Source organism: Aulostomus chinensis, chromosome 20, assembly GCF_037954235.1.
Source record: "Aulostomus chinensis isolate RoL2024-O1b breed Wild chromosome 20, RoL_Achi_v1.0, whole genome shotgun sequence".
NCBI classification, from domain to species: Eukaryota; Metazoa; Chordata; class Actinopteri; order Syngnathiformes; family Aulostomidae; genus Aulostomus; species Aulostomus chinensis.
Genome location: NC_141339.1, coordinates 4823188 through 4838199, shown reverse-complemented (window position 1 = coordinate 4838199; position 15012 = coordinate 4823188). Strand labels below are relative to the sequence as shown.

General features: G+C 41.6%; 2 protein-coding genes across 2 annotated transcripts; one reads left to right on the top strand and one right to left on the bottom strand.

Annotated features, from left to right (window-relative positions):
- The first annotated feature begins 500 nt into the window (after positions 1 to 500).
- Positions 501 to 3693, top strand: LOC147242310 (uncharacterized). Its single transcript, XM_086190497.1, has 6 exons — positions 501 to 687; positions 784 to 968; positions 1051 to 1307; positions 1902 to 2022; positions 3129 to 3264; positions 3368 to 3693. The coding sequence occupies exons 1-6, from the start codon at positions 501 to 503 to the stop codon at positions 3556 to 3558; spliced, it is 1077 nt and encodes a 358-aa protein (XP_086046623.1). The 3' UTR covers positions 3559 to 3693.
- A 2601-nt stretch (positions 3694 to 6294) lies between these two features.
- Positions 6295 to 11343, bottom strand: LOC147242309 (homeodomain-interacting protein kinase 2-like). Its single transcript, XM_086189506.1, has 8 exons — positions 10983 to 11343; positions 10650 to 10841; positions 10370 to 10548; positions 10013 to 10136; positions 9701 to 9820; positions 7256 to 7342; positions 6962 to 7140; positions 6295 to 6625 (listed from the first exon to the last, which is right to left on the bottom strand). Exons 1-8 carry the CDS (start codon positions 11178 to 11180, stop codon positions 6565 to 6567), a joined length of 1140 nt encoding a protein of 379 aa, XP_086045632.1. The 5' UTR covers positions 11181 to 11343; the 3' UTR covers positions 6295 to 6564.
- Between the last annotated feature and the right edge of the window lie 3669 nt (positions 11344 to 15012).

Below are 15012 nucleotides of genomic sequence, written 5' to 3'. Positions count from 1 at the left end.
AGTATTCCTTTGAATCTAGGACTGCTGTTTGTCTTTGACTATTGTAGTATTGATTCATTTACTCTAAAACGTCAGTTTGCTAGATTGGTTCGTCTAAAATGTGGAATGCAAGTCGTCATTTTAACCTGTAAAGTAACTGAGAGACAGCGGTTTATCCAAACGATGATTCTGAACTTCAAGGACAGACTCTGGTATTTACATTAGCTACAACAGTTATGTGTAAACTTGAAGGTTACGTAAGCGTATCTCTGTGACTGTCTTCAGTACTCTAACACAAATGTGCAAACAAAAGCACACACACGCCAAAAGTCAAGGGTTCATCCAAAGGTGTTTTTCCTGTAAAAGATTTTTTTTTTTAAATTTTATTGAAGACAGCCGTGGATTGATTGTTTCACTATGTCCATTCTTGTCCAATACTCTTGTACTATTACAAAGTGAGCTGTAGAATTCTGAATAATTATACCAATGAAAGTTATTTTACTGTCTGATGGGCAGGGAAGATGAAGCTCTTAGTGTGGTCGGTCCTTGCCATGGTGTTGATGGTTCAGGGTGCTGTGGATGTCTGTCCTGATGCCTGCAAATGCTCCAGGAAGTCTGGCCCAGAAAAGTCTGAGGTCAACTGTCACAAGAAAGGACTTCGAGCTTTCCCGTCCAAACTGCCCTCTGATGCTTGGGTCCTCAAGCTGGGTGAGTGTCTGTTGTAATGTTCAGGACATAAAAGATGTGCAAGAATTGATTCAGTATGGATATAAAAGTAAAGAACTCTCTCACTGGTGTTTCAAGGTGAGAATGGCATCTCAGTCCTGAAGGCCAATGCACTGAGACCTGTTCCAAACATTGAGAGTATAAACCTGGAGCGAAACGCCATCAAGTCCATTCACCTGAAGGCTTTCTCTGGTGCAAAGACCTTGAAGCTTCTCAATCTTTACGGCAACCACATTACCACCCTTCCACCAAAGGGATTCCAGGTAATTAATAAGCAGTCGTTTCATGTAGGACAGTAATTCCATCAAAATGACCGAAACAAAACCTGCTGTTTCATGTCTGCAGGACCTTCTGAACCTCCGTTTCCTCATGCTGGGACAGAACCAGATTGGTACACTCAAGTCTGAGATGTTCGCCGGCATGAGAAACCTGTCAGATCTGGATCTTCCTCACAATGCCCTGACGACACTTTCAGCTAATGCTTTCAGACCTCTGATCGCTCTCAAGGTTTTAGATGTGTCCCTGAACCGCATCCAGAGAATCTCACCTAAGGCCTTCAATGGACTCAGACAGCTCATGTTCCTCAACTTAGACAATAACAGGTCACACCACCATGTCCTTTGGACGATTTTAACATGAGGGTGTATAGTTGGGCGAAAAAGGCTAAATTCCTGTTCAGTTTTGTGGAGACCCGACTCTTAACCCATACAATGTTGGAGGGGAGCCCTTGAATAACTGCTTTTGATTGAACAGTGATTGTAGTGAACAGAACATATCTCATTCCCAATTGACTGAAACTCACACTTGTAAAACTAAGCAGCCGTCTCACACTGTAAAGTGGAAAATTTTCAGTCACTTCAGCAAAAAGACATCAAGTCTGGTCTGTGTGTGCATGTGTGTGTGTGTGTGTTCCGCTCACCTGCCAATCACTTTCTTTCTTCATGTACACGGCATCACATTCCTGCTTTGGCACACAGCCCTGCACCTCACTGCAACCTGAGGGTTTTCTACGTCATGATTTACGGGCGCAACTAACCGAACGTCTGATGAGTTCAAATCTTCCACGTCCTGTGACAGTTAACTTACATTTTAAACACAACTGCAAGACATTGTTTTATACAGTAGATCTTTGCGATGCCAGGGTTTGCATGGTACGCTGATGAAGAGTATCTATCTGATTGTCTTCCTGAATCCAGTGTGAAAACCATTCCTGCTGGAGTGTTCAAGCCGTTGCAGTCGTTGGAGATGCTGGTTCTTGACAATAATCTTCTCTCAACTCTGGGCCCATCAGCGTTTGTGGGCCTGGGCAGCTTGCAGGTAACCATGTTTTCTCCTTCTTGACAGAATCCTTTTCACTTCAGTTTAAATGCACATACTATTGGGCATGGCAGCAGCACAGCAAGTCAACACTTCCATGGTCAGTCAGTCTTTCTGTCTAACATTTACATCTCCAGACCACGGTATTAAATGAAAACGTGATGTAAATTTAAGGAGGATGGACTCTACTGACTTTCACTTACATTTGTTCCACCATAAGGTAATTTTTCCATTCATTTTCCTGACATATGTGCACATACTCAGGAGGACACCAGTACATTAAAAGATAGATCAGGAAAAATTGGAATAGGCATATTTTCTCCCAGTAGATGAACAGAAATTTCTCCTGGTGCCCATAACACCTGTTTAATGGCAGAGCAATATGGTGCTGACATGAAGGGTCTGTGGGAAATTTTGTAATCCTTTAATCTCCACCACTGTCATCATCATCATACTTTGAGTTCTCTTGGTTTGGTAGTAGACACGTAAAACTAGAGAAGTGAGTCTATGATTTCTGGACAGACAGGATGAGAGCTGAATTTAGCAGGACAAAGCTAAAGGTGTCTTTTTTGTTTTTAATGATAAATGGGGGTTTGTAGTTCATGCTGCATAGCCTTTAGCTTAGTATTTAGGAATGCAGATCTTATATTAGCTGGGAGAAGTAGAAGCCTAAATGCATATATATATATATAGAAATATATATATATATATATATATATATATGTATATATATATATATATATATATATATATATATTGCTCAGTTTGATTCCTCTGCCTCCAAAAATCTGCCCACAAACCTAAAAAATACCCAACACTTTGAGGATGCTCTGCGCACCTACAACTACATGACCAGCTGGAATGCTAACAGCTAATTCAGTGTCTTTCCTGTTTTACTTTCTTGTCTTGCTCTTTGGATTTATTTTTATCCTTGTTGGTGTTCGTTGACCACTGACCCCATTACATTCACAGTTGACATTTGGCATTGCATACTGACAGTATTATACCATTTTGAAGTTGTTTTTTTTTTTTTTTTTTTTGCATGTTCGGACTCTGGAATTTCAACTAAATGCCACAAAATTATGATGTGTTTATCACAAAACCAGGAACTCTACCTGAGAAACAATGAACTGGAGCACCTGCCATCTGATGTGTTCAAGGACATGCCCAAGCTCTCTCAGCTGGCTCTCAGTGCGAACCGCCTGAAGGCAGTGGATGGAAACATGTTTGCCCAAATGCCTCGTAAGACTTCCCAGGCTGCCTTTTCCCATTTTCACTTATAAGTATCAAAATGCCTATAAAAATGTCAAGCAGAATTCACATTCTTTTTGGACTCCCCTCTTAGAACTGAAGAAGCTGCACCTGCATGAAAACCCCTGGTTGTGTGACTGTAACATTGGCTCCTTGGTGCGATGGATGAACGAAACCAAGGTCACACTGTCACCGTGGGAGGCCCTGAGGTGTGAGGGTCCTCCCGAGTTCAGAAAGAAGAGCTTAGGCAGCCTCCAAGACTCAAAGCTGCCTTGCCACACCTAAACAAGAGAAACGGACGGAGATGTTGATGTGGGAGATTCAAATTATGAGCTTTTATTAAAAACATCACTCGTGTTTCTTTTTTCCAACCACAATGTAGTTCTCATGCAGGATATAGAATCGCTTATGTAAGGGCAGTACAGCTCACACCTTTTATGGCTTGATGCTGGAGTTACGGAGTTATGCGGTTATTAATTCACCAGAGATACTGTGTGTAATACATCACTCTATTCACTCTTCTAGCAAAAAGAACAAGTACTGTCTCTTATCTTCAAATTCAACATTGAGATTATTATTATAATCTCATATTGCTTGTCATAGAGTCGCTACGCAGGTTTGGAGAGTGACGGATTACATGCAATGGGATCATATTAATGCGATTCCAATGGATTGCTTTCTGTAATCTTTTATAGTTACAGTAGTGTAAAAAATAAAGACATTTGGATTGTGAGGAGGCAAACAGATTCAGCACAGCTAGAGCTGAAACAACATAGCTGAGGAGAAGTGCATTGAAATATGATAAATGCAATGCATAACAAAGAAGATGGAAAGGGGTGTCAGCTGACATGCAGCGACTGTAAATTAAGTCGGGACAACAGTTAAAGCCCGCAAGATGAATGATGAAAAATGAGTGACCTACTCATTCTGAAACCCTGATGCTGGGTTTAACCCAGGTTTAACCCTAATTATAAGACGTAACACACATTCAAAGTGAGCAACATTGGACCACTGCAAAAATGCAAAGATTCATCCTACTCGTACATAAATATTAAGTGAGAAATACAATGACTGCAAATCAGTATAGAGTATTGCCTACCTGATATGAAGTGCAATTAATAAAGTGCTGATAATTAATATATAAATGCATAGTAAGCCTTTGCACACCAACAATGGTTATTCAACTGTTGTGGTTATCAGCAATAGTAATTAGTCGGGCAAAAAAAACTGTTATGCCTATTAAAAGTGCATTTTTCCACACTGGCAGGCTCATATTGTTATTATAATTGTGTGACGACTCAAAGGAAAGGAGGAATGAATATGTAAAAGGTTGGAATGGACTTGTTGGTACATGTCATTTCATGGTAGGCCACTGTTCATTTCTGTCTGGTTCATGGAGGGAATTGTACGTTGTCTGTTAGAGAAATGACTAGGAAGTCAGGTTATGTAGTTCCTGTCGTGTAATAAAGTACTGATGCAGCCAGTGCTTTGAATGCTTGACACAGGCATTAGAGGCCAGATCATTTTTTTGATAATTACCCAGAACATAAAAACATGTACTGCCATGTGGCACGACTCCCTAGAGGACAGAGAATCCCATTGAGGAGAATTCCATTGACACAAGCACCGTTTCTTTATCATTTCACTCTGGTGCAGCGACTTTAAATCCAGCACTGCACTTTCTTGAGATAGCAGCGTGGACCTGTCAAGTGGGATGTTGGCAGGGTGAATTGTACTGAGATAAGCAAGAACAGGACTTTAGAGATGGAAAAATACTGGCTCATTTCCCATTAAAAGAGCTTGTGAATACTAATATGATGATTAAAATAAAACACATACAAAAATTTCACGCACAGGCATTTATGACCAGTCCCGAAATTGTAGCTGTGGTTTAACCACCTCTGACAGTTCTAGTCAGATTATGACTTTAGTTAGTTATTAAGATGTGCATCTTGGAAATTGCTCCTACAAATCAATTTTTAAAATCTGGCAAAAATAACCAAACTGTTAACTGAAGTTTTGAGAGCCAAAGCATGATAGTTTAAATGCAGAAATGTTAAGGCGTGTTCAGAATGGCTGTGGTTGGTGTCCGACCGTGATATCCTGGCACCGATCCTCGCTAACAGGTCATCGAACTTGGCCCTCATCAGCCTGAAGTACCGCTGGAAACGGCCGTTGTCCAGGCGCAGTTCCCGGAGAAAGCGGTGAAATTCAGTCAGCTGTGTGCGCCTCCGGATTGTGTCACGTATCTGGATAAGGCGGCATTTGGTTTTCCGCCGTATCTGGGACTTCCACAACAGATACAAGCCAGCAACGGTTGTTAGGTCAGCCATGGTTGATGATGGAAAGAAATGGTGGAGATAAATTCTCCTCGCAGGGGAAAAAAGTTTGTGTGAATGATGTGAATCTAAACATATCGATCCAGCGATCAAATTTGCGCGAAGAAAGCAACACGAAAATTTACGTTGCATTTGGTGTGAACAAAGGGCACGTTTCCACTGGCTCACTTCGGCTGGGGTTGGGTCGGTTTGGCCCTGGTTCCACTGGCCCCAGCTCAGTACTAACTGTTACCATTTTGGTCCCTGCTCAACTGGGGTTCCAAGTGAGCGGAGCAGGGACTTAAATGTGACGTAGACACATAGCGGGGCGCTGATTGGGTAACTTACCCGTTTACATTGTCTACTTTGTATCATCTTAGCCTCAAGGGAATACTGGTTGATGGCATGGTAAGGTCTTTTTTACTATTCTTGAGTGTTCTGTTTCATCCGTTGAAGCCTTGCCTGTCTGCCCTTCCTCACTTTTAGTTTAAGCAAAAACCACTGACCGAGCAACAGCCATAACGCTGCCTCCATGTCCTCCATTGTTGTTGTGTCGCACACAAATTACGCAGGGGAACTCTTGCCCAGTGAGTCCCCCCACGCTGACGTGGTAACCAGTGCTAGTGGAAACGCACCCGAGCTGAGCCGAAGTGAGCCAGTGGACACACCCTAAATGAAACAATTGATAGACAATATTCTTTCTTTTTGTGTCGTAAAATTTCTTTTCTTTATGTAAAGCATTTACTTAAAAAAATAACAGCTCCATTTGAGCTCTTCTCCTTATACACCGTCTTCTTCCCCTACAGCCTCCTGGGGTTGCTCGTCTCTCTCACCCCACCACCCTTCTCAACTCTTTTTGCCGATCAGCATTTGCAACCGTCCTTTCTTGGCCTTTTGAAATTTTGTTGTAGGGGCTGAACAGACTGGGTTGGCAGTCCAGGAAGTCTTCTACTGCAGGGATGTGGACACACTCTCAGACGCTCTCTGCAGTCCTCCTCTGAGAGATGTCCATTATCCTGAAGCAGGACTGAGCGCTGAAAAGCAAGGAAACAATCTGTCAGATGTGAAAATGCAACATATGCAGTTGAAATTATCAGATAAAGTAGATTGATCAGGTTTGTTCATTACATGGCCTGTATGGAGCTTTATCTTCTACACCTAACATCTAAGTGCAAATGCAAACCAATTAATAATCGTCAGCAAGACATCATACAAGACAGTGAGAGTATTCATATGCACTCATTTGTCCATGTATGTATCCTTGAGGTATAGACATGAAACAAAAATAAACACACAATCCCTGGGCAGCATGTTCAGGAAATATATACAGAACAATAGCGTATGTGCTAAATATTAGTGTTTCTACTTACTAGGGGCTGCTTGGGGGAAGCTTTCTCAAGTGCTTCATGCTGATAAACGGATGCTCGATCACCTCCCGGGGTGTCATCCGCCTGGAAGGATCGAGCTCAAGCAATCCTTTCATCATGTCCACAAACATGCAGACATCAGCTGCTGCTGCAGCTTTATCATCATCAGGAACTTTGTGGAACTGAATAATCAACAAGCAAGATCAGACACACCATCACTCTTTTAGGATAAATACAAATCTCATGGCGATTTTTAAACTAATGACATGTTCATTCATTTTTATAGAGGTCACTTACACGTAGGAGATCATCGAGGGAGCTCAGCCTGACCGACCTGGTTTCCCTTGGCTCGGTCCCGGTCTCTGCTCGGAACTGTCCTGGTAACTAAAGAAACAAGGGGTTCATGCTCATGTGTCTGTACAGCGTGGATGGTTTATTGCTAGTTTTCTGCTCTTTGTGGTTGTAACTCTTTCATGTACGCAGTTACGTTTCTGCAGGACGTTTAACCAGCAAATCTGAAAACTAGTTATAAATTTGACAGGGCGGATGAAACTGTTTAGGAGAGTTAATCACTGAGCCTCGTAGATATTTTAGACGGACTAACAAGAAACCTTGTTAGACAGCCCTTCATTTCTCAAACCTACTGTACCAGATTGAATCCAAATAATGAAGAATGAATGAACTGGTCTCTTGTACCTTAGACCTTGCACTGCAGATCACTGGAATAGAAACCGTGCTTTTGGTAGCATTCATCTCAAGACAGTAAACCCAGACAAATGCTCGGATGAACCAGATATTTACAAGTGAGAAAACAAGAGGAACATTCAACCTGTAATTATTCATATCAACAATAAAAAAAACACCTCTTCTGAGTTTGTAGATATTATGGTTTCTAATGACTGGTCTCAAAACAGATCCAGCCTTTTCCCTGCTGCTCTTCTGTAACCACGATCCCCAAACTGCATACCCCTACATGTGCAGTGGTGGAAATAAGTTTTCCGACTCCCCATGCATTTGTGCAATATTGCACTGAGACTCACACTTCAGTCTTCAAAAGAAATTTCTTTTTGTAAAGTCACAGCCAAAATACTAAAAAAATCCCCAAACATTAAAAACTTCAAACTTATTGGTTCCATAAAAATACATAAGAAATTTGGAGCACTGATCATTTTAATACCAGTGATCCACTGATGAAGGTCGTGCTTTTTATTAAAAGACACAATTTTGTTGCCATGCTTTGTGTCTATATAAAGCCAACAGATTTGAAAGTTTAGACAAAAATGGCTAAAACTAGGAAACATGCCTGAAGATGCAGATTCTCAGCCAGGAGGGGAACAGCTGCCGCCAGACAGCCAGGCAGTGCAGATGCAGTCCTTCAGCTGTTGGATACACCGAAGGAATACAGACGAACCAAGAGCTTGGAAGACAAACCAAGACCTGGGCATCCGAGAGTTTCTTCAGTAAGAAATGACCACATCCTGATCCGCGTATGCAGGGAAAACCACCGATGATATCACAGGACCTTCAGCAGCTGTTGTCAAACCAAACTTGTGTCCAGTGTTCCACCAGCACTGCGTGTGGCTGACTCTGAGATTATGATTTAAGGTCCTACAAGGCTGTCAAGAAGCCCCTGAGAGACAGAGGTTAGCTTGGCATCATTGGGCCCAAGCACACAAGTACTGGACAGAATTGGAAGAAGATTCTGTGGTCATGTGAGTCCAGTTTCCAGCTTTATCTTCTTCTTACTAATGTGTGGGTATGCAGAAGTCCAGGCGAAGCACTGTCTCCGGCATGTACAGTACCTATTGTCAAGCATGGTGGAGGCAGTATTGGGGATGCGTGAGTGCTGCTGGTGTTGGTCATCTCACTGTCTGTGATGGAACATTAAACTCTGCCCAGTACTGTGCCATTCTCGAAACCCTCATGTTCCCTTCTGCACATGCACTGTTCAAAACTGGACGTTTCAACAAGACAATGCCCCTTGCCACACATCCAGGGCCAGTAGAACTTGGCTGCAGGAGCACAGTATCCAGGTCTTAGAGTGGCCAGCTCAATCACCGGACATGAAACAGACCGTTTGAAAATCTGCGGTGGGTTGTCAAAAGGTCTGTTCACAGCGTAAACCAAAGAATTTAGAAGAATTAAAAGCAGTAATTCAAGAAGAGTGGGACAAGTGGAGAAGATGCCAGCCAGAATTAGAGCTCTTCTGCGTGCTAATGGCAGGACGAATGGATATTAATTTGATGATGTGATGGTTGATTTATTTTCAGTTTTAGTTGATAGTTTTGAACACATTCTCTGTTATTTGTTAACTTAAGAAATCATTTGTTTTTGTTTGTGTCTGCCAAATGCAGCCACACTTATCGAAACACAAAAAAGATTTTTCTACAAATATTTCATGATAATATTTGAGATTTGTACGTTTTTAAGGGTGTCCGAAAACTTTTTTCCACCACTGTATGTCAGGGGGTATACACCAAAATAACTCTGCACGTGAAACTTTTACAAACAGTTTTTCACACTCACATTTGATAAAGACCTGCTGCTTCTGTGCCTCTAACTGGATTTCAACTAACTTGGTGCCAGGTACCAACAAATCTCTGTTCAGAGCAGCAGCCAGTGGAAATTCTTCAACTTGACTACTCATAACTCATAGGGTTGGCCTTCAGTCCAGCCAAACAAGACAAAGCACAGAGAAATTGATGTCGGTTAGATTTAAATGTTACTGGAGTGTTTAAATACCTTGAGTATCCAGGAGCTGCTGTAAGTATGGTAGAACCTCTGGAAGAAACGTGCTGTCTTTGTTCCAGAGGCCAGCATGTGTTCTGGAAGCTGACCTTGAGTATCAGTGATGTACCGTAACTGAAGATACAACAAAGTTCGTCACGATGGGCAAGAAATTAATTCATTAAAATGAATATTTCTCCTCCAAGAAGGGGGGAGGGACTAATTTGTGAAAAGTAAATGATTCCCTGACAAGGATAACAACATTTTTTTCAATAACAATAATCTTAATCTAAATTTAAAACGGAATCGACTTGATGTGGTACTCACCATGTCATATTCATTCTTTCCGCAATAGAGATATTCATTGAGGTACAGAGCTGCAGCAGTGATGCCCAGAGACCACACGTCGATGGCCTCGGTGAATGGAGCTCCCAGGAGGATCTCTGGAGACCTGAGAGAGCACCAACTATTGAAATCACAGCTGCCACCAACTCAATTTCCATTATTTTGATGTGTATTTCTGTTGTTCATCTAAATATCATTGCGAGTTCTTCTGATATTACTGCAGTTCAGCTCCCACGCTGATTTGTGTAAACGAGTTAATCATCACTGTGAAAATTCTCAGTACACCAGCATTTCCACCACACAGAGATACGTTGATGAAATATGGTTCCACTTACTCACCGGTATGGAAGACTCTGAATATTTGAGCCCACTTTGGCAGCAGACACCTCAAAGGCCAGGCCAAAGTCAATGACTTTGACTCTATAAGGCTCCTTTGGATTTACCAACATGGTGTTTTCCAACTTCAAGTCTGCGTGGACAATCCCAGCAGACTTCAGATTGTCAAGTGCGTTGGCGATCTGAAAGGCCATTAAAGTTGCAGACAAAGTCAAAAATACTACTTCAGTGACCTTTTTTTTGACTTTTCATTCAGTGCAGAAAGGAACGTGGTAAAAGGTACCTGTTGGACGATGGGACGTATCTCCCTCAGAGGGAGAGGATCATTCAAGCTCTCCTTCATGAGGTCCAGAAGACTTTTACCCAGATGCTCAAATTCCAGACAGATGTGTTGTTGGTCGATGAAATGATCATACCATTGCACTATGTTGCTTTTGTCTGGGTCCAGAATTTGAATTTTCTTCAAGACCTCAATCTGAAGATATGACAATAGGATTCCAAATGAAGTTGTGCTTGTCACAAAGTATGTCATGAAGTTGTTGCAACAACTGTACGAAGTATTGTCACAAGTGTGACACAATCAAAGATGACACGTGTCCTCAGTTCGTCTTCTTACCTCTCGTTGGGCAATTTTAGCGTACAATCCATTATTCTTAATCATTTTGATGGCCACTGTCTTTTTGTTGGCTGTCTTGATACATTTCATCACTTGACCATAGGTGCCCCGCCCAAGGAAAGACTGCACCTGGTAGCTGGAAGAGCAAGAGTGGAGCCAGCTGCCTGTGAATGGCAGAGCTTGGTGCTGCAAGGTCATGTTTGTTCACATCCAATAAAGTGTTCTATATCTATATCCTTTGCTCTCGTCCTCTTAAGTCTGAGTTGACACCAAGTAGTTTCAACAAAAGGCTGGAGGTTGTCTTCACGATTGCCTTTGCAGCGCACCAATGCACCAATAAGGTTGAAACGCCCTTCAGGATGAGCTGAGTGTGCTCTTATTGACATTGAGTGTGTGATATCATAACCTCTCAATTTGATCTCAGAGTTCTGATCTTGATCTCCGGGTTATGACTTTGATCTTCTTTGATCTTGGGAATCTTCCTTCAATCTCAGGCTTGAATCTTAGTCAGTCTGAGTTCTCACTTAGTTCTCAGGCAGAATTCTGTCAGTCAGTGAGTCAGATGCCATCCAATTGTGAAAATGCTCATGCATTGCTGGTGCAAGTTTGACATCAATCGGATAATCAAAGATATTGGGAGATATTGTAATAGCTGAAAACCTTTAGGGACCTTTACAGGAGATGTCTGCCTTTGTCACATGTTTAAAGCCCTCTTGCGATCACAGTACTGACAAGTACTATTCTTACTGATGTCACAGTACTGACCTAAACCTACTCCTTTGTCATTTTTCAACTTCATGCAGCACAACACTGAACACTTCTAACGAGTCAAACAATATCCTAACCAGACAATATTTAGCCAGACATCCTTTTTGGGCTTATTGATGGCTGGAGTTGCAAACCAGCTTATTGATGTATTACCGCCACCTACTGGAAGGGAGTGTACAAAGAGTAGTAGTAGTAGTAGGAGTGCAACAACAAAGCAGTACTTTTCCCCTTCTTTTCAGGACGGAAATCCTGAGTTGGACTTGAAGAATCTCAGTCGACTCGGGGATTTCCTGACTGATGAGCCAAACCATCAAGTTATAGGGGGAAGCCCGAGCGGTCACTCAGATGGTGCTTAATTTCTGACTGTCATCTCAGTCTGTCAGTTGCCTGACTGTAATCTCAGATCCCAGACTTCCTTGATGCACCAGCAGTAATGAGGCTAAGTTGTACATGGATCGGATTTGTTGAGTTACTTCACTCACACTCAGATTTCTTGCATTATCGTGCGATGATGATATTCATCTTCAGATTCTTCACATATGGCATACACGGTATACACAACACTTACAAATGATAACCTTGGGTGCAAGATCTGCCATGCTGTGAGGATTGTGTTTCAAAACCTCTCAAGGGGCTGCAGTTCGTGAAGTATAGATTAACTTTGATTTTGAAATTACTATGAGTCACTCAGAGCACTTTATAAAGGTTAGCAAAAGATGTTGATGTGGATTTTAAAATGAGGTCAATGGTGACTTAAAGTATGCATCGAAATGAGGCAACCGTGCCAAATTCTGTCGTCCTCTGTTGGGGACTCTACATTTACAGTTTCGGAGTTTAGTGACTGTGACTTCTCATTTCAGCAGAAAGAGGTCAAACCGTGAAAAAAAAGCCAACATCAAACACTTCAGAGCATTCAGAGAATTATGGACAACCTGTCTGTCACTCTATGGCGATAATACACACCTTCCCTCCTGCGTCTGTGCACCTGCAGCACAGTATATACAGTATGTAATTTGCCTTTGCTGGCTGCTGACACTGACACAGCCCCTCTCTTGTCAACTTCTCACAGTAGCTACACAGGAGTATAGGGACAGAACAGACAAAAGAAGAGACGGATCAGTTATGGAAGGAAAAGAAGAGAGAGAGAGAGCGGATAGGAAAAGTGTGATGTGGCGGGGGTGAATGGAGGCCTGGTAGGGTTGATGATATCCTACACTGAGCTTTCTTTAACTGACAAGGTGACTCCTGTCAACCCCCTCAAACAATGACTTTGACATGAAAACGGCCGTATGTCCCACTCCAGCGGGGGAGATAATCGCCATAATTTCCACCTGCATTAAATCTGTTATTATAGCAGTGCACAGAAGAACAATATAATAGCTGGGTTTTGTTCCAGGCATCAGCTTTACTCGCCTCCGTCTTGTGGCTCCAACATATCATAAAGCAAAGTCAAATAGATTTTCTTTTCACTCGGCAGTGTTTCTTTTTGGTGTGTTTATTTATTTTTTAATTGCATGCTGCTAAAGCCATCTTTATATAGAGGGTTTACTTTGATCATTGAGGCCATACACCAGCATCTCAGCAGTACACAAAATGGAAAAATTTCACGCTTGTCATCATTTTTAATGATTAGATTTGAGATTATAGAGAGAATTTACATCAGGAAAGAATTCCTGCAGCGTGTGGAGATCAACACTGGGTTGCAAAATATGAAAGCATGTGGACTTACATGCTCATGGGTGTCCCTTGCTCCATGCATTGAACAGTATTTGATTAGGCCGATCTAGTCTAAGGCTGGACCCTGTCGCTCAGTGTTTGAAAAAGTGCCCAATTTGTATATCAAATTATTTTTTATTCAGCATTCTCTCGGGGCTGTTTTGGTTCAGCACTGTTTGAGGGTTATCATTTGATCTCTGTCCACATAGTTATTTTCCCACTTTGAAAAATACATTTTATAGCCTTATGAGCTGTTATTAAAGAACAAAAGGAGGCTTAGATCCACACCAAAGAACACTGTGGAGTTTTGCCTTTATTGAATCCCCCAGGTTTCTTCAATCTGGACCCTATTGTCCTAATGTTTTTAGTCTGACTAATGGAAATCGCCATTTTGAAATCGTTCTATTATGGAGGAGGGCAGCCTGAAGCCCCAGAACACACTTTACTTTAATCCGATGGGCAACTGGCTACTGTCAAATCAAGCTCATTGAAAGGCTCAGATTGTTAAGATTGTCGAACAACATCATGAAAAGAAGAAATGAATGTCTCTTGGAGCAGCATCAGGAAAAAGTTCTCTCCTTTGTCGAGCAGTGTTAGCGTTCATTCGTAGCGCAGGCAGCCATAACTTCAGCGAGGTAGTGAAGGAAAGCTGTGTGCAGTGTTGCACCACACTGTGTTGCCTCAAATCAGAAATGTGTGCACATAAACCATTGTTTATTTTAGAACTTTTAACACTAAATTTAGGCATTTGGTCATCCAACGTAATCCAGTGATTTCCTGCTAAAACCCAAGCCAACCTAACTGAGAGATTTCAGATCAAGGCTTCTCTCTGACTAACATTTCAGTGCATAATTATGTCCATTACAAACTGAAAATTGACAAAAGTACTGTGTGTGTATATATATAAAATTGGAATTTTCAGGCAGAAATGTTGTAGTGTAGTGTTGTGAAATGTCTTCAGGCCAAGGTTTTCTGCACTGTGGAGGTTCACTTTTCAGCCTTCATTTATAAATCAGCAAATAAAAAAATAGAAAGCAAGACTATATAATGACTCGCTTACATTCATTCATCACATCAACACAGCCAATATTTTTGCATTTCAAAAGTCAGAGGGCTGCCAAAATGTCCTATGGCTGGGCAGATGGAGGCTCGGGTTTACTGGTAAATGCTCTGTCTGTCACAATCAATATGAGCCAATCAGACCAACAAATACATCAAGTCGTAGACGTGCGCTAACAGTGAAGGGTACAGGGATTTTTAAATTTTTTTTTCAAAAAATTTGCACATTAAAGGCACTTTTCAATATACCATAAAGGTATTTGACTCAAATAAGGCAGGAAATGAGAAAAGTGTTTATAAGAGACCTACAGAACTTGGGTTGGCATGATGGAGAGACGAGTCCAGATCGATTCTGATTGGCATTTCATGCTTTTGTTAGCTTGGGAGAATAGAGGAAGACTTAATCGTTTTTAGGAGATTGTAAGAAGAGGAGAGAGGAAAAAGTGCCAAAGCAACAACTTTAAGTGAAGAGAAACAGTTAACATTA